This window comes from Hypanus sabinus, chromosome 6 (assembly GCF_030144855.1).
Source record: "Hypanus sabinus isolate sHypSab1 chromosome 6, sHypSab1.hap1, whole genome shotgun sequence".
Lineage (NCBI taxonomy): Eukaryota > Metazoa > Chordata > Chondrichthyes > Myliobatiformes > Dasyatidae > Hypanus > Hypanus sabinus.
This window is the reverse complement of record NC_082711.1, coordinates 148,381,664-148,402,280: the sequence shown is the minus strand read 5'-3', so window position 1 is coordinate 148,402,280 and position 20,617 is coordinate 148,381,664. Positions and strand designations below refer to the sequence as shown.

Sequence of the window (20,617 nt, the reverse complement as noted above, 5' to 3'; positions counted from 1 at the left end):
GGAGGTACAGAGGCCCAGGTTCTGTGACTTCTCAATCAGGATTGTGGGAATGATGGTATTAGATGCTGAGCTATAGTCAATGAATAGCATCCTGACATAAGTGTTCGTGTTGTCCAGGTGGTCTAAAGCCATGTGAAGAGCCATTGAGATTGCATCTGCCGTTGATCTACTGTGGAAATAGGCACATTGCAATGGGTCCAGGTCCTTGCTGAGGCAGGAGTTCAGTCTAGTCATGACCAATCTCTCAAAGCATTTCATCACTGTAGATGTGAATGCTACCAGGAGATAGTCATTAAAACAGCTCACATTATTCTTCCTAGGCAATGGTACATAGTTGCCTCTTTGAAGCAAGTGGGAACTTCCACCCATGGCACTGAGAGGTTGAAGATATCCTTGAATACTCCTATCATTTGGTTGGCACAAGCTTTCAAAGCCTTACCATCGGGACCTACAGCCTTGTGAGGGTTCACCCTTTTTAAAGACAGCCTAACATCAGCCTCTGAGACAGAGATCACTGGGTCACTGGTTGCACAGGGATCTTCACAGTTGTTATATTCTCCCTTTCAAAGTGGGCATAGAAGGTGTTGAGTTCATCTGGTAGTGAAGCATCACTGCCATTCATGCTATTGGGTTTCGCTTTACAGGAAGTAATGTCTTGCAAACCTTGCCAGAGTTGTCATACATCCGATGTTGCCTCCAACCTCGCTCAAAATTGTCCCATCATGCTTGAAATAGCCCTCTGCAAATCATACCTGGTTTTCTGGTACAGACCTAGGTCGCCAGACTTGAATGCCACAGATCTAGCCTTCAGCAAACGACGTACCTTCTGGTTCATCAATGGCTTTTGGTTTGGGAATGTACTGTAAGTCTTCATAGGCACACACTCATCCACACAGTTTTTAATGAAATCAGTAACAACTGCAGCATACTCATCCAGGTTCGAAGATGAATTCCTGAATACAGTCCAGTCCACCAATTCAAAGCAGTCCTGTAGGTGCTCCTGTGCTTCCCTTGTCCATACCTTCTTGATCTTCACTACTGGTGCTGCAGTCTTCAGTTTCTGCCTATACTTAGGGAGTAAAAGTACAGCTAGATGATCAGACTTCCCGAAGTGAGGGTGTGGAATATCATGGTAAACATTCTTGATGGTGGTGTAACAGTGGGCCAGTGCATTGTTTCCTCTGGTATTGCAAGTGATCTGTTGCTGGTAATTGCTTAGTGATTTTTTCGGACTGGCCTGGTTAAAATCCCCCAGGATGACGGTAAAGGCAATAAGGTGTGCTGTTTCGAGCATGTTGATCCCATTGCTCAGATCATCTAAAGCCTGATTGACACCATCTAAAGGCTGATTATAGTTTGGAGTAGTCATCCTTTGTTTTCCTCCAAGAGGACCACAATCTTGTTGTAGGGTTTGGAGGCTTACTGCCTCAATGACCCAGAGAGTTATGTTAGCTAGAGTCAGGGCTTTATGCTTTGGCTCTTGGGAGGGTTACCCATGCCAAACAAGTCAAAGGGTAGAGGCCAGACTAAAAGTGGTCCTCCAGGTTGAGGGTTCAGCTCAACCCTGAATGGGAGAACAAAACTATTACAGATATAGCAATGAAGAATCCTTCTACATCAAAGTGTGACAGTATTACAGAGTATCCACCTGGAACTTGTATGACTGATGGTAGTGAAAACAGAACTACTGACGTAATCACGAAAGCCCTGAACACCACCAGAGTTGGAAGACCTTCACTGCTGCCTAAATATCAGCAGCATAATGGACAGTAGTAGGTCCTTTAAGCTTTGTAAATGAGTAATGATTAGTGAAAGGACAATTGGGCATCAGTCCATAAAATACAGCACTGGGATAACCATGGGAATTAAAGACTGGTTAACTAAAATCCAATGTAGGGAAAGTGATGGAAGGCAATTGGAAAAAAATGAATGAACCACTGTGTGCAGAAATATGGAACTAGAGAATTGTAAAATGGAAGCACTCATAGGAAAATGAACATTATAACCTAATCAACACACACACACACAAAATAATGCAAGAATTCAACAGGTTAGGCAACATCTGTGAAAAAGAATAAACAATTGATATTCTGGGCTAAGACCCTTCTACAGCATTGAAAAGGAAGGGGAAAGATGCCAGAATAAAAAGGTAGAGGGGAGAGGAAAAGTGGCTAGCTGGAAGGTGATAGGTGAAGCCAGGTGGATGGGAAAGGTCAAGGGCTGGAGAAGAAGAAATTTGATAGGGCAGGAGAGTGGACCATGGGAGAAAAAGGAGGAGGAGGGGACCCAGGAGGAAGTAATAGGCAGGTGAGAAGAAATGAAAAGTTGGAGTGTGGTTCTTTCTTCTCCAGCCCTTTACCTTTCCCACACACCTGGTTTTGGCTATCACCTTCCAGCTTGTCTCTTACCTCCCACCTCTTAATTCTGCCTTCCTCCCCCTTCCTTCTCATCTTCCTGAGGAAGGGTCACAGTTCAAATCGTCAACTGTTTATTCTTTTCCATAGTTGCTGTCTAAGACCTGCTGACTTACTCCAGCATTTTGTGCATGTTGCTTTGGATTTCCCGCCTCTGCAGACTTTCTTGTGATTATGGCATAATGTCTTCCGTTTGAGAAGACAGGACGGGGTGAGGAAGTTTGTGTAACATTTTCAACAAAATGTTGTATGTTCCTGAAAAGGGACAAAATTGATTGAAATGGAACGAGAGGCAGATGTACATGGTGTTTGGAGCTGGATCAGAATGAAAGGAGGTAAATAACAGGTCACAGCTGGTTTCAGTAAACATTAATGGCTTGCATAGTCTGCCAAATAGTAAGACCAAGCTGTTCAAATACAAAAGGGTTCAATGGACTGGGATAATAGGCTGATTAGTTTCAGATTTTTATTTAATATGAACGAATAAAAAACCATAAAACTTATAATGGGCAATGTAATGCCAATGATTTCCAGGTACTGCCGGGTGCACAGAAAGAAGGACTGGCTACGATTATTAAAAGTGATCCATCTATTGGATAAAGTGGAGCCAAAAGAAACTAAACGAAAAGCTGCAATTTAGCAGAACAGGTTTAATTTGCTCACTGAAAATTACATTTATTGTAAATCTTGCATATATAGTATACCTATATGGCAGACTAGATTAGTTACCCTAACCTAGCCTGAAGCTTTAATAATCCATGCGATGAATTGTTAGTTATAGATTATGCATCTGTGCTGTGTGATAGCTTTCAATTTCCCATGGTCAGCTTATTTTGATAGATAATCATCTCTCTAAAGAACTGACCTTTTGGATGAGTCAGTTTAATATGAAAGTTGCTAAATTTCTTTACCAAGCCTAATTTATAGAGCACACTTCTCATGGAATTCAACAGAGCAGTGCAAGCTTCCAAAGTTTTCAGGCTGAGCAGCTTTCTCGCTGAGCCCATGCCAAGCTAATCTGACACAGGCACAACAGGACCACTAAAACAAAGGGGTGAAATCAGCTGTCAGTCTGCAAAGTTACATGCTTAAAATAATTACATTGTCTGAATGCTTTTATTTTAGTTGTGTATGTGTAGTACCGTAAATTCCGGTGTATAAGCCGAGAATTTGGCCCTAAATTTTGGTCCTAAAATTAGGGGGTCGGCTTATACAGAGGGTGCCAATTTTGGAAAGACGAATACACAGAAGACAGGTCGTATTTATTGGCTGTTGTTGAGTCAAATTCGTTCCACTGTCGTCGCATGAGTTCTTTGAATGATTTGTTTAAACTCACATCTAATGGCTGCAGCACAGAGATCAAACCACCAGGGATGACTGCAATGTGTGTATTTTCAGCTTTCAATGCTGCTTTTGTCTCACCTGACAAGAGCGATTTGAACACGTCCCAGACAAGTAGCGACTCTTCCTTCCCAAAACCTTTGGGACATCGACGCCACACCTCTTTAACCCACTTCAAGCAACCGGCTTCGTCCATCCAGCAGCGTTCTTGAACCAAAACAGCCAGACCCCACAGGAATTTTCTGAGCAATCATTGTTTTTTGTCTCAACACAAGATCAGGTCTTTCATAAATCCTGTGCACCAACTTCACGTAGCTTTGAAATTTTCACTGACCTCCTCACTGTGTTTTTCAGCCCATTTCAACGCTTGAACTCGAATAATTTCTCTGGTAACAATGTATCCGGATGATCGTTGGTGAGTCACCCATTCCAAAAATTTTTCTTCCAGTTCCGGCCACTGGCATGTATTCCTGTGGTTTGCACATTTCATCTTTGGCATTTCCCTCAGCGTGTGCTCTGCCTTTCTCCACTCTCTCACTTGTTTCTTGTTTACACTAAACTTCTTAGCAGCTGCAGAATTATTCGTTCCTTCAGCAAAATCAACAACCTTCAGCTTGAAGCCAGCATCATATCGCATTCGTTTTAATCTTTTGTACATGGCGGTCGCAAACTCAATACTGAGTACACGTGCTGATCCTGGCACTCCGTGTTATGTTTTAACAAGATTACGATGGGCGCTAAATGGTTTCACGGGGGTTACATTTCAGAGGATTCTTTACCATTGGAAACCTAATCCACATTTTCCCTCCCTGATTTATTTATTAAGAATTCGCTTATAATGCTCTACAATGCGTAGGCCTGTTTACTTAGCAGGTACTGGTTCACAAAATTTCCCGGTTCCGGATCTGGCAAAGCTGAGTACCGGCATGATAGATCTTGTGATATTTTCTCGTTAAATCAAAAACCTCTACAAAAGGGGTCAGCTTATACAAAGGTAACATGAAAAATTCACTTTTTTAACCTTGAAAATGGGGGGGTCGGCTTATACTCCAGAATATATGGTATATACTTAGCCTTCTGGCTTTTAAAGTATTTTAAAAATATTATTATTTCAAATGGCCCTGGGTGACTTTCAAAACCTGTGAATGTCAAAAGATTTCTCCAAGCATTTGTGACATGGCAGTCAGTGAGTCAGTGGGCTGCTGGGCAGGGTCACATCAATTGTCAAAGTCATTCTATCCATACAGACAGTTCATTGCCCTGGCCCCTGGGAAGAGCCATCCAGTTCTCCCAGTAAGACTGTACGCTGGGCTGCCATTCACCTCACGACAACAGATCAGCCTCAATCCATCCACAGAACATTGCCAAAAACTGTATGGAAATGAATCTCCTAAATTTCAGACGAACTTTCTTACTGACTTGCTTTCACTGTAAACGGGACTTGTAATTATTTCAGGTAACCAGGTGACTTCATCTTCAAATGAATATGCAGAGGCCATGGACACAAAGAAGGAAGGCTCAAGTGTGAATAGATATTAAAATAAAGTTGTCAATTCTTACAGCTGGGACAGGGTAGTTGATAGGCACTGTTAAAACGAAGGCAGGCAAATTTTAAAAAATCTCCTGAAAAACTTCATTTATTAGCACACAGTATGGAATCGGCCTTTCTGACTCTTCGAGCCATGTCGCACAGCAATCTCCCAGTTTCACCCAAGCCTAATCATGGGACAATTTACAACGACCAGTTAACCTCCAGCTCTATTTCTATTTTTAATATCTCTACTTTTCCCTTTCAAGGTTCTTTTGAAGACCCTGACCTGGAGTCACACGCTGACTATGGCTCCTTGCGGGAATGGGACCCATTCTCGGGGTTTCACGACTGGCCGTTATTGGGCACACCAAGGACGTAGCCTAAGAGCTTCATTCACCTTTGGAGGTCCAAGATTTCGTGGCTCTGGAGACGGGGTGATGGGGGGTACCGGAGGTTGGTGTCTGGGCAGGAGATCGGTGTGTCATGGGAGTTTGAAGATCTAAGGTTGAGTACCTGGGGATCTGAGATCTTTGGGCACAGAGCTTGGAAAAAGCAACACAATGGACTTTTAACATTGTAAACCAGGAAGATGTTTGTTATGTCTCCTCTCTTCCTATGAAACACAGACACCTCTTTCTCCCTTATTAGGGGGAGGGAGGGAGAGAGAGGGGGAGGGGGGAGAGAGGGGGTGAGGGAAAGAGGAAGCCTGTGGTATATCAAATGAGTAGTCTTTGGAGTCTGCAAGTCTATGTCTTTGCTGTTGCTTTGCTGCACCTTGAGTGCTTGGTGGTGGGTGCCGATGCTTTTATTTGCTGGTGGGGGGAGGGATATCATTGCTTGCTGTCGCTTACACGAGGGAGGGAGGGGAGCTGGGGGGATACTTTGGGGTTCTAACGTTTAACTGTCGTTCATTCTTTGGGGGCACTCCTCTGTTTTCATGGATGGTTGCAAAGAAAAGGCATTTCAAAATGTATATTGTATACATTTCTTTGACATTGTATGTACCCTTGAAACCTGCCAACTGGTACATCCTTAGACTGTGGGAGTAAACCAGGAACACCCACTGGAAGCCCATGAGATCACGTGGAGAATGTACAAACTCCTTACTGGCAGTGGTGGATACTGAACTGGGTCACTGGTACTGTAAAGCGTGCTAACCACTACACTACCATGCCATCCCAACTTAGCAGGTGAAGCTGAATCTATGGAGGGAAAGGGATAGCAAAATTTTGGATCAATACGGTCCTGATGCAACTCTCAACTTAAAACAATGACCATCCCTTTGCCTCCATAGATGCTGCCTGACCTGAGTTCTTCCAGTAGTTTAGTTCATTTTCCAACATCTGCAGACTCAATTAAAGACAACACTCAAGCATAAGATCGAGCATGCAAGTTACAGGGAAGAAAATGGATACTTATTTTAATCAGATAAATGTGATAATAGTGTGTAACAATGCATCTGTTTTCGTCGTTACATTAGATTGTTGGACAACAGCAGTTTCATTCAATTAATTTTGACAGCTAACCTTTAACAACTGGCCAAAAAATCTATTTGTTTTAATGACATTATTTGTAGAAGAGTCCATCAATAGATTTTCAAGCATGGATATTCACCAGACATTATTTTGAAAAGAATTCAAATATAGATCATCCATAAGAATCAGGGAGTAGCTGATAAGAGAAGAAGATGTTGAACTTTAATTTATTAACTCTTTAAATTATTGTCTGAGAGATCACTCATCACCATCATGATAAATTTGTGTTCCATTTGTTCCACATGTGCCATTTTAGATATAAAAATCCTCAGAAATCTGTATTGAGCCACCTTCCAAATTTTGCAATATCTCAGGACATATATTATGAATGCTATATTAAACCTGATCAGATTTAAATCAGTGGTGAAGGAACATAGCCTATTTCGTTTGCTTTTTGCAGATATGTAGCTGCCAATATGAATTTTTGATAATGTCATGGCAGTTTTGAAACCATACAGTTTATTGTTATTACACTCTGCATATTGATCGCCCCAAAATAAATCTATCCCCCCCCCATCTATTACTCTAACCTGATAAATAAAAGATGTTATCCATCAACACTTCTCACAAGAGTAGCTCATTAAATGATGAATTCAATTTTATTGCCCTTAAAGAGAAGCAAACTAATAAGGAATATGCAACTTAATTAAATCTTTCTGGCTATCAAAAATAATTGCCAATGCCATTATATCTATCTATTAAGGGACTGCTAAATGCATTAAATTTTATTGCTTCTCTACCTTCAAAATACAGCTGTGAACTGACTGGTAAAAACAGCTGTCACAGATTCAATGGGTTTCAGTACCCTGATTTATTGAATGCAACAGAGCCCCTTTAAAATAGTATTTATATTACCTGATATTTTGAAGGAATGCACACAGTGGGGATAATTATGAATTTGAATGGCGGTAGGAAAAAGTAACTTTGACATTGAAGAAAATCAAAATGAAGTTCAGGAGAGATGCTTAATAGGAGATGAACTGATATCACCTAATTTCAGTATCAACCAAAGTAAAAACTGAAAGTGAAGATGAAACATAATGGAGTTCATCAGGTATACAGCGGCAGGAGAATCTGTGCTATTGGATAGGGTGTAGAAATATAATTCAATTCCAATTTTAACAGTCTTTTACTCTGTCTTTATTTCATGAATTTTATTTTTTTTTCTTTTTGTGTTTATAATGTCAGCAAAACAGAAGGAAATGATTATTTAAATAGGGGATAAAAGAGGAAGAAAACTATTAGAATTAAATTAAATACAGTCACAATTAAATGCCACACTTGCAAACAGAAACCTTCAGCATCAGAAGTTTGACATTAGAGACCTGATATCACTAAGAAACCTATACATACATTGATAGTCTTATACTTCATATGGCAAATTCAAAGAATCATAAATGATATAACACAAGAAGCTGCTGACTCTTCATGCCTGTACAAAGGGATCAGATTCACCCTCTTGTTCTTTCTGCATAGCCCTGAATCTGTCTACCCATTCAACAATTATCCAATTCTTTTCTGGTCGCAGCAAATAATATCTGATTCCACTATCTTCTCAGCCAATGTATTCTGGATCATCACATCTCACTGATAGAACAAAGCATCTAACAGATGTTTCTCATTACTTATCGAAACTATTAATGATCTTGATTTCCTCTATCAAATCCCTTTTTTCAATGTTTCTGCTCTAACAAAAGCAATCCCAGTTTTACAATCTGATTTCACACAACAAGGAGCAAGTATAGGCCACCTGGCCCCTGAAGACAATTAATAAGATCATGTGGATGACTTGACTGCAATTTCAATGTCGCAATTCCATTCCGTATACAGTAACTTTTAATCCTTTGCTCACCAAGAATTTATCAACCCCTAAAAGATATTTTCACCTCATTGATTTCTTAAATGAGTGAGTACTGATTCTTAAATAGAGATCCCTAATTCTATATTTGCCCACAAAAGGAAACATCCTCTCCACATCGACCCTAGTAAGACCCCTCTGATCTTAATTGTTTCAGTGAAATCTTCTCCTACTCTTCTAAACTTCAAACAGAAACTTAGCCTGTCCAAACTTTCCTCATGAGGCAACACTGTCCATTCCAGGCATTAGTCAATTAAACTTTCTCTGAACTGCTCACAATGCATCACCATCTTTCTCTAAACAAGGAGACCAATTATGTACACAATCCTCCAGATGTGGTCTCACCAATGCTTTATATAACTGAAACATAACCTTCTTACATTGGAATTCAATTCCCTGGCAAACAGCTGTTATATTCTGTTAGCTTTTCCAATTACTTACTGCAACCTTCAGTTTTATGTAAATCATGCACTGGATACTGGATCCCACAGCTCTGTGTCATTTAGATAGCACATTACAATCAGCCCTCCTTATCCGCGGATTCCGCATGCACGGATTCAACCAACCGTGGATCGGGAAAACCTGGAAATTCTCTCTCCAGTTGCTTGAGCATGTACAGACTATTTTTTCTTGTCATTATTCCCTAAACAATACAGTAGAACAACTATTTACATAGCATTTACATTGTATTAGGTATTATAAGTAATCTAGAAATGACTTAAAAGTACAGGCAGTCCCCGGGTTATGAATGAGTTCCATTCCTGATTCCATCTTTAAGTCGGATTTGAAGTCAGAACAGGTATATCCGGTATTATTTAGCGTCAGTTAGTCAAACGTTTTTCTTAGTATATAGTACATGTTTTACATTCCTGTGCATATAAAACACTTAAGAAACATACATATTTCAATAATTTAACCACTGCGTTGCTTAGTAATAATTGTAGCTTTCATCGGAGCAGGGCCTTTCACATGCTCTTTTAAAATTGTTCCGATCGTTGACCGACTGTAGCCTAACGCTTTTCCAATGACCGATGGCATTTCACCTCTTTATTACTTCGCTTTGTTACTTCCACCTTATTTTCAATTGCGATCGTGATTATTTTCTTGAACAGAAACACTGCGGATTCAGAGCTGCACCGCCAGGTCCTAATGTGCACCACATGGAGAAGTGTTAAGTAAAGACCGGGGTTCCGCTGGGTCCTAAAGACCACCGCACTGATACATGTTAAATAAGGGACTTGAGCATCCACGAATTTTGGTATCCATGGGGGGTCCTGGAACCAATCCCCCGTGGAAGGAGGGCCGACTGTATTTCCACGTTATCTGACAAAATAAACAATTTCATATTTTCCTGCAGTATATTCCATTTACTATATCTTTACCTATTCACTTAATGTGCCTACTTGTCCATATCCTTTTCACATTCCAGCACCATCTCTGTTAGATTTTTTAATGTCCTTTTCTTGTCCCTTGAAATATGCAACACAGCACAGATTACTATAGCACAGAACATGTTATATTTTTCTTACCTCTCTTTCTCTATTATCCAGATAATCTTTTATCTAGACCAATATATTATTACCTACAAAGTGTGCTTCTATTTACCTCAATATATTTTGATGCAGCCCCCTATCAGCTTTGTTCCCACTGAGACCACGAGGCCATTAGACACAGGAGTAGAATCAGGCCTTTTGGCCCATCAAGCCTGTTCTGCCATTCAATCCATTTCCAAAGACACTCTCCTGACTTCTCCCTGTAACCTTTGGTGCTCTTTTTCATCAAACTCAAATAAACCCAATGATTTAGTCCTCTGTGGCAATTAATTCCAGATTTACCATCCTCTGAAAAGAGTATCTCTGTCAAAACTAATCTCCGTATATTCAGCTCCAATGTGAAAGCCATCCTGCTATATGGATCCGAAACATGGAGAATCACTAACACCAGCTGCAACAAGATCCAGACCTTTTTCAACAAATGCCTCCGGCAGATCCTCCGCCTCAAGTGGTTCGACAGAGTGTCAAACCTAGACCTATGGAAGAGAGCAAACCAAGAGCCCATTGTATTCCAGATAAGGAGGGGGAAGTGGAGATGGGTCGGCCACACCTTGAGGAAGAGCCAATTGAATGTCACTCGACAATCACTCCAATGGAATCCACAATGGAAGAGAAGAAGAGGTCGACCAAAGCAAACCTGGAGGCATAGGCTTTTGGATGAACTGAAACCTGCTGGCCAAACTTGGGAAACTGCAAAAACATCTACTAGAGATTGCAGGAAGTGGAGGACTTTTGTTGAGGCCCTATGCTCCATAAGGAGCGAAAAGGATTAAAGAAGAAGAAAGAAAAGAGTACCAATAAATTTGGTCAAATGTGACTTTCCTTTCACAAAGTCATGTTAATTATGCCTGATTATTTTGCATTTATCAGAGCACTTTACTATAATGCCTTTAATACAGCTTCTAATATCTTACTATATTCTAATTTGATACAATCTATGTTCCAATTTAATGGAACCTTCCTGGGCTCCATTTCTTCTTCCACAGATATGACCTAACTTGCTGAGTATTTTCTGTACCTGCATTTTTGGCTTTAGTTTTCTACAATAACTGAAGTATTACTTGATAAACTTCAGGATAATACATTTTTAGATCCAGTTGGCAGATGCACTGTAACAAATTGATCTTATTGGGTCATGATGGTAGAAATCCATTTCTAAAGCACGTTTCTAAGCTCTGCGCAATTAATAGTTTCAATGTCAATACAATGTGTGGTTCATTGCAGATTTATCTAAGTAAACTAAATTCAAATTTCTTTTCCACTACGGTGGAGATTTGAGCAATTTTCCCGAACAGATCTAAGTTGTGAGTATTGTTACCTTGTTATCGAATATCTTGTAAGATTTTAGTTAATTACAGAAACAGGCCAAAGCACTAGTTATATTCAGTGCAATGTGAAGCAAATTATAGTAAAAGCCTCCTCAAAAAATGATTAACAACACTGGATGCAGCTTTCCTATTTACAGCTGCATACCATTGTAGCTAGGCTATTCCAGAATAGGTGGAATACTGGCATTTATCCAATAGTATGGAAAATTGTCCCGTATACTCACAAAGTTGGACAAATTCATTCTAGCTAATTACCGTCCATTCAGTCCACTTCTCTATCATTTGCAAAGTGTTGGAAGGAGTTGTCCATAGTGCCTTCAAGCAGAACTTACTGATAAATAACCCGTTCACCAATGCTCACGTCGAGCTTTTCCAGGACCACTCATTTGCTGACTTGATCCTAACCTTGCTTCTAACATAGACCAAAGAGCTGAATTCCAGGTGAGAATAACTTCCTTTCATATCATAGTTGCAGTTGCTGAAGTACAGTGTAAAAGAGCCCTGTTAAAATTGAAGACCACGGGCATGGAGATAAACACTCTAATGCTTGGAGTCATGTTACATATGAGGTATTATTGAAGGGAATCACCCCTGTTCCAGAAGTTCCACAGGGCAGTACCCCAAGCCCAACCATCTCCATCCACTTCATAATAGCTTTCTTCCATCATGAAATTACGTCATCTTGGGGCACCATACTAGTGTAGCAGTTAGCATATTGCTATTATCGTGCCAACGAGCTAGGCTCAAATCTGTAAGGAGTTTGTATGTCCTCCCGGTGACCATGCGGGTTTCCTCCGGGCTCTCTCATTCCCTCCTACATTCCAAGAACATACGGGTTAAAATACAGGCGTAAATAGGTGGTGTTGGGCCAAAGGGCTTGTCACCACGCTGTATCTCTAAATAAAAATAAATACAAGTTCAGGAGCAGAAATGTTCAATGATGACGGAAAAAAATGATCAATTCTGTTTGCTGCTTCTTAGCAAAGGAAGCAGAATATGTGTACATGTAACTAGATCTAGGGAACATTCAGAATGCAATTTAACAAACAGAATATGTATACATGTAACTAGATCTAGGGAACATTCAGGCATGAGCTACTAAATGCAACATAACAACTGTGCCACATAATTGCCAGACCATGAGCAACTTCAACTAGAGAGAGCCCATTTACCTTTCTCAACAATGAATAGCATGACCGTTGCCAAATCCCTCACCATCAACATTTTGAGGGCCACCTCTGATCTGATACTCCACTGGACGAGCCACATAAACACTGTGGCTCAACCGGCAAGTTGGAGGCTGGATATGCTGTGACAAGTGATTCACCTCCTAATATGATAAAACCTTTTCCACCAATAGCAATACACAGATTAGGAGCGTTGTTGGAATAATCTCCCCTTGCCCGGGTGAGCGCATTTCCAATAATACTGGAGCAGCTCAAAACACAAGGCAAAGTAGTTCAGTAGATTGACACTGCATCCACTAGGAACATTTATTACCTCCAATAGCAGCGCACCATGGCAACAGAGCGTCCAACTTCTAAATGCACTAAAGGTAACATTCGGTAATATTCAGGTTATGTGACTGCAGTTCACAAACCTGCAACATCTACCACCACAACAGACAAAAGAAGGTGACAAAAGAAGCTGCAAGGCACCCACTTGAGGGCTACCTTCCAAATCATCCACTATACTGACATGGAAATACATCACTGTTCCTTCATTGTTACTGATTCAATGAAGGCAGCTCACCAGCACATTTCTAAGAGAATTAGAGAATTAGAATTAGATGCTGGACTTAGACAGTGATGTAAATATTCTGAACAATTAAAAGAAAACTGCCATAGTCTTACCGACCTAGTATTTCAATCATTTACTATCTCAGCATCTGATAATATGCTTTAAAGGCCGACAATTAAAAATGAATCTTTTAACTAGATGTTCTGAGTAAAATTACTTAAAATTTCCTGAAGCAAGATAACATATATTCAAGAAAGAGGTGTTAATCTATCTTTAATTCAAACGTAACTCAGCCTGGAGAACAGGTAATCAATTAGAATATGTTGCACAGTTTATTCTATGTCGTTTTTGTTTCGGTATGAAAAGAAAACACAAACATCTAAGTCAAGTACAGCCAAGAACTAATTTTCTATTACTGGTTGTTCAACTCTAACTCTGAAAATGTAAGTCATTCAGAATCTAATCTGAAAGATAATTACTGACAGTAAATATACAACATTGTCAAAATGAAAATCTGCTATCACTGCATTAACATTATTACTGCATACAATGTAGGATGGTACAGTAGAATTCAAAGTATATGCCCTTAATACTGTTTCTTACAACTATTTAAGTCTACATTTAGATTTCTTTCTGGGTACTGCTTTCATTTGGAAGACCAATTCAATTTCATCAAAATACTGTGTCTGTTTAAATCGTTATCTCTTTCTGGTATTCAGTTATCTCTTATAATGTACTTATAGAAGAACATTCAAATATGATTTGGAAGGTAATATTTTATACATATTAGGAAATGCAGCACTACTAATTTGATTAAAAATAATATTTTGATGTGATCATTAAAATACTTTGATTTTTCTAGATAGTAGTTGATCATTTATGAAACATACCAGATGTTCAGAAATCAATTGCATGCATATCCTTACACAAATTCTGGAACTAAGCATTTGAAAAATTCAATTCAGTGCTTTTTCAAGGCATAGATTTAGAAACTGCAGGAAAAAAATGGACATCCCTAACTCTTTCAGGCTGTGAGCAGAGCACAATAAAACAAAAAGGCAATTAAATTGTTTAAACAACAGGCACAAAATGCATCTATAAATTTCAAGGCACAATAGGAATGCTTGCTCAGTTTTAGAGAGCTGGATGGATAAAGCCAGGAAAATACCACCATGTATTTCGTAATGATGTTACATGACATAAAGTAAAATATCTTCCAACACCCAAATGTATGAATAACTGTAACACGCCGTAATGGCTTCTCTGTAATGTTCGCTGCTGAGGTGACAGTTTCTCGGTAGCAGCAAAGTTTGGGTTATGGCTGGAGTTAACAGGACTGTGGCACGCATTTTGGCCAGTCGGAGATTGTTGCTCTGTCTTGTGAAACTGGAAGGATGCTTTTTCACGGTCTTTTTGTCGAGGAGAGATGAAGAGGGAAGAGGCGTGTGGAGAGAACTGGTAGACCACCAGACGGAGCGGACTGGGATCTGAGGGTCCAAAGGTCGGAGACGCTCGGAGGAAACTGATGGTGCAAGAATGACTACTGAGTGAGCTCCAACGTGAACTTTTGACCTTTCCTTGAATTGGGCCCTTTTAAAAAAATTTTTTCATTACTAACCCTATATTCAGATTAAGCTTCATAAAGTTCAATCATTTAATTGCATATAGTGTACTGTCTGATATTTTACATTGTGGGGTTGTAATTGGGTGGTACATTACACAGCATTCACACAAACATGAGTTCTCAGTTTGGTGGGGCTGAAGGCTGTTTTCCCCTAGATGAACACGAGTTGGGCGAGCCTGAGGGTTACATAACCATTATTTCTCTTAGCATTGTTCTTAAAATTATGCCATCTGGATACAGACTCATCAGCAGCAATCTTTATTTCCCCAACTTGCTGCACCAGATTCCCTCAAAACACATTTATTATCAATACTGTACCAACATATTACTTTTCATGAAACAATCTAAAGTCTAATTGCACAGCAAAGTAAATTTACTCAATAAACAATTTTAAAAGCAGAGTATCTATTCAGTAGCCAGTTCTCTCATTAAATCACATAATTTCTTCAGAAAAATGCAGCGAATGAAGAATAGCCACATATAAGGTATTAACATAATATTAATATTTGTCCCTTATTGTTCAACTAGCTTGACTGACATAGGAACTACCCAATTGTCTCACTCTGACTAGCAGTGGCATAGCTGCAATATACTATCATTAAATATTCTTCTTGAGTCCCCACTCTGAAAAAAGTATATTTATTCCTTTGCTGCAGGCCTTCCTGGATTCCTAGTCCCTCAGCTATTGAGTGGAGTCTCAATGCTCAGAATCTATGCTTAAAAGCTGGTAAGTTGAACTTAACTGCAGCTAGCTCATCCCATTTATCTATCTATCTATCTATTTATTTATTTACCGATACAATGCAAAGTAGGCCCTTCCACCCACACCACCTCAGCAACCCCCAATAAAACCAATTAACTCTAATCTAATCACAGTACAATTTACAATGACCAATTAACCCACCCAGTACAGCTTTGGACTTTGGGAAGAAACTGGAACAACTGGGAAAAACCCACACATGGCACAGGACGGACATATAGACTCTTTTTAGACCGTGCCGGAATTGAACTCCGAATTCCAGAATACCCCGAGCTACAACAGCATCATGCTAACCACTATGCTATTATGTTCAAAGTAAATTTTCTTAGCCAAATACATATATGTAACCATATACAGCACTGAGATTCATTTTAGAGTGGACATAGATGAGAATGATTTGCAACATAGACAAGTATGAAAATCAGTTCCAACTCTCTACTTGTACCCTGGCAAATTATTTATACGTTCAAAATTACTCGTTTGTTCTTTACCCCTTTGCAACTTTTAAAAGATTCCCATGTGTGATACTTACAAAGCTCTGTCAATTCAAGAACATACTATAAATATCCAGCTGATTACCATCTGTCACCAATCCTCAGCAGACACGTCAACATTGTTGTGCGCCAAACACCACATATGATGCATGGAGAGCACAAAATTTACTCTGGAGCTTTAACGTTTATCACCAAGTCTGGCTCAAAAGCACAACTGTCCACATTGGCCCTAAAGCCAAAATTGCCAGACAAACCTTGTAGTGGGTGATGCAAGAACCTGTACAATAGAAAGCCTAATGGATCTTATCCTCACTAATCAATTTGTTACATATACATATTTTCATAAAGATCAGAAAGATGCTTAATCTATTTCATGATGGAAAGGGCTTAAAGCTCAATTGCAGTACTGCACTGTGCAGATTATTTTATAATAGCACAGATCCAAATCAATCCGAATCAGCTTGTTACTGCATTAGTCATGAAATTTGTTGTATTAGACAACACATAAATACATTAAAAATTCTAATGTACAATTAAAAATAGATTTTTAATAAATTAACAGTGCATAAGGAAGAGCAAAATAGTGAGATAGTCTTCATGGACTCAAGGGTCATTCAAAAATCTTATGGCAGAGGGGTAGAAACTGTTACTAAAACATGGAATGTTTGTCCTCAGGCTCCTGTTCCCCCTCTTTGGTGGTAGGAATGAAAAGAGGGCATGCCCCAGATGGTGAAGATCCTTAATGGTGGATGTGGCCTTCCTGAGGCACCACCTGTTGAAAATGTCCTTAATGGTGGAGAGTCCTGTGCCCGTGTTGGCTGCATCTATAACCTTCTGAAGCTTCTGTGTACTAGCGCCTCACTACTGGCCGATGATACAACCAGTCAGAATGTTCTGCACACTACGTCTGTAGATATTTGCTGGAGTCTTTGATGACATACCAAATCTCTCCAAACTCCAAATTACATATAGTCACTGGCACGCCTTCATGATGACTGTATCAGTCTGGCGAGCCCTGGATACATCCTCTGAGATATTGATGCTCAGGAACTTGGAATTTCTTACTTCTCAATGCAGGTCGATGTTCTCCCGATTGCAAGGTTGTCGGTGCGACACAACAAAACCAGCCTAAACTATCTCGCTCCTGTATGTTTCCTAGTCGTCATCTAAGATTCTGCCAACAACAGCGTTGTCATCCGTGAATTTATAGATGCTGTTTAAACTGTGCTTGGGCACACAGACATGAATTATCTCACCTGAATCACTTAATGGCATGACATGTGCTGAATAAACAGTTATGTTTTGAACACAGAACAGTACAGGCTTTCTGGTTGACCTTTTAACCTGCTCCAAGATTAACCTAATCCTTCCCTCACACATAGCCCTCCATTTTTCTTTCATTCACGTGTTTATCTAAGAGTTTCTTAAATATTCCTAATGTGCCTGCTTTTACCACCTCTTCGGCAATACCTTCCGCACACACTACTCTCTATGTAAAAAAGCTATCCCTGACAACCCACAATCCTCTCCTCAGATCAACTTGAAAGTGTATTGCCTTCTTGTATTAATCATTTTGGTTCTGTTTAGGACCAAACCCAGTTCTTTTGAGAAAAGATCTTCAATGTGTTTTTTTTTTAAAAAGAGAAATGGTTCACATTATCAACAAGTCATCTTTTTAATAGGACTACACTTCCTAAATTTAATTTGATTTACAAAGTACAAAATTGATGGATGAATGTTGTGTAAATGCAACAACAGATGCCATTGTAATGTGTGGTAATTGAGAATGAGCAAGGCAATGATTACTTATAGTTAGTAAGAAAAACTCCCTGGTCCACCTAAGATCAGAGAGGAAATTTTCCATTCTCATGTACTGAATTAAACAGTGCCATTGTAGCAAAAAGATGCTACCTAGCATTTTGTCACATTTACTATAACTCCTTACTTTAAGTATTAATCTCATTTTCAACTATATTAATAAAACTGTACCAGATTTTACGTGCATTAATGAATAAATTTTAATGACAAGGACCAAGAAATAATTCCATTCTACAGAGCTGCCTGATAGAGCTGGCTTTTACATTTGTGTTTGTGTAAATGCGTTTTAAAAGAAACTTGAAATGTAACCCAACCAGAGTAATTCTGAATTCCACATGAATCCAATTTCCTGGTCATATACAATGAAGAATCCCACCCCAAGATGACTGGGAGACTGAATCTGAAAAGGTTTTAAAACATGATATGGTTTGTGCCAGATGCAAGTAAACGCTCTTGTAAAAATATAAAGTTAAAAGTTCAACATAAAAATAGTTGGAAGGAAACTGCAATTCAACTGAATTCTTTATATTAACTCATTATATTCTAGGATATCAAAACTGGATATTTTTACTCTAGTATACCGTGTCTGCATAAAAAATAAATATTTTACATTATATATTAGCAAATGTTTGCTCAATATCAAGGATTTCAGTTTTTCTGTAATTGACATTTCTGTACAATGACTTACTAAGACACATAATATAACAAACTTGCTGCAAACTAAAAAAAAAACAAAATAAAATGCAAAACAAATCTCCCAGAAGATATTTGACTTCATAATACATGTGAAAGCTCATGGCTTAACGGTCATCATATAATCTGCCATTCATATAACCATTACAGCACGGAAACAGGCCATCTCAGCCCTTCTAGTCCGTGCCGAACGCTTACTCTCACCTAGTCTCACTGACCTGCACTCAGCCCATAACCCTCCATTCCTTTCCTGTCCATACACCTATCCAATTTTACTTTAAATGACAATACCAAACCTGTCTCTACCACTTCTACTGGAAGCTCGTTCCACAGCTAACACTCTCTGAGTAAAGAAATTCCCCCTCGTGTTACTCTTAGACTTTTGCCGCCTAACTCTCAACTCATGTCCTATTGTTTGAATCTCCCCTACTCTCAATGGAAAAAGTCTATCCACGTCATAATCTATCACCCTCATAATTTAATATACCTCTATCAAGTCCCCCCTCAACCTTCTATGCTCCAAAGAATAAAGACCTAACTTGTTCAACCTTTCCCTGTAACTTAGGTGCTGAAACCCAGGTAACATTCTAGTAAATCTTCTCTGTACTCTCTCTACTTTGTTGACATCTTTCCTGTAACTCGGTGACCAGAACTGGACACAATACTCCAAATTCGGCCTTACCAATGCCTTGTACAATTTTAACATTACATCCCAACTCCTATACTCAATGCTCTGATTTATAAAGGCCAACATACCAAAAGCTTTTTTCACCACCCTATCCACATGAGACTCCACCTTCAGGGAACTGTGCATCATTATTCCTAGATCACTCTGTTCTACTGCATTCTTCAATGACCTACCATTTACCATGTATGTCCTATTTGGATTATTCCTACCAAAATGTAGCACCTCACACTTATCAGCATTAAACTCCATCTGCCATCATTCAGCCCACTCTTCTAACTGGCCTAAATCTCTCTGCAAACTTTGAAACCCTACTTCATTATCCACAACACCACCTAACTTAGTGGCATCTGCATACTTACTAATCCAATTTACTACCCCATCATCCAGATCATTATTGTATATGACAAACAACATTGGACCCAGTACAGATCCCTGAGGCACACCGCTAGTCACCGGCCTCCAACCTGACAAACAGTTATCCACCACTACTCTCTAGCATCTCCCATCCAGCCACCGTTGAATCCATTTTACTACTTCAATATTAATACCTGTCACTCAATCAAAATTTAAGATTATGAAGTAACACAATGGTGAGTATTTGCAAATATCAAAAAAAAAAAATCCACTCACCTTTTTGTGCGCTATGAGGAGGCAGTTTGAATGCTCGTGTTCACATGCAATTTCGTAGTCTTTCAGAAGATCTGCCAACTGCTGGACAAAATAAACAACCTCCTCGTGCCAAGGAACATTTGCCATTGTCAAATTACTTGCTGAGCTTTCACCACAATAAGTCACACCCTAAAAACATAATTGAGAATATCGTCAATAAAAATTTTTACATGACCTTTTATACAGCCAGTACAACAAAATTTCATACATGATGCAGCACCGTGTCTAACAGAACAATTGGATACAGATTTGATGATCTATTCCATGACAGTGGTTTTGGTAGGAGTTAGGTATAAAAACTAAAGTCTGTATTTATCAGTAGAGACTGGCAATGTTAAGAGATTTACTGGTGTAATTTGCTATAATGATCTTGTCTTCACCCCAGATGGCACATCATACTCAGTGGCCACTTCATTAGGTAGCCCCTGTACCTAATAAAGTGGCTCCGAGTGTACATTCATAGTCTTCTGCTGCTATAGCCCATCCACTTCAAGGTTCGATGTGTTGTGCATTCAGAGATGCTCTTCTGCACACCACCGTTGTAATATGTGCTTATTTAAGCCACTGTCAG

The 20,617-nt window shown here is 39.4% G+C and overlaps 1 protein-coding gene across 1 annotated transcript in view; it reads right to left on the bottom strand.

Moving 5' to 3' along the window:
* tyw1 (tRNA-yW synthesizing protein 1 homolog (S. cerevisiae)) overlaps nt 1-20,617 on the bottom strand; it is a 181,496-nt gene that overhangs the window by 6,205 nt on the left and 154,674 nt on the right. Inside the window, exon 15 of the mRNA XM_059973172.1 lies at nt 20,008-20,175. Coding sequence (XP_059829155.1) covers nt 20,008-20,175 — 168 coding nt within the window. The remainder of the gene's footprint in view (nt 1-20,007; nt 20,176-20,617) is intronic.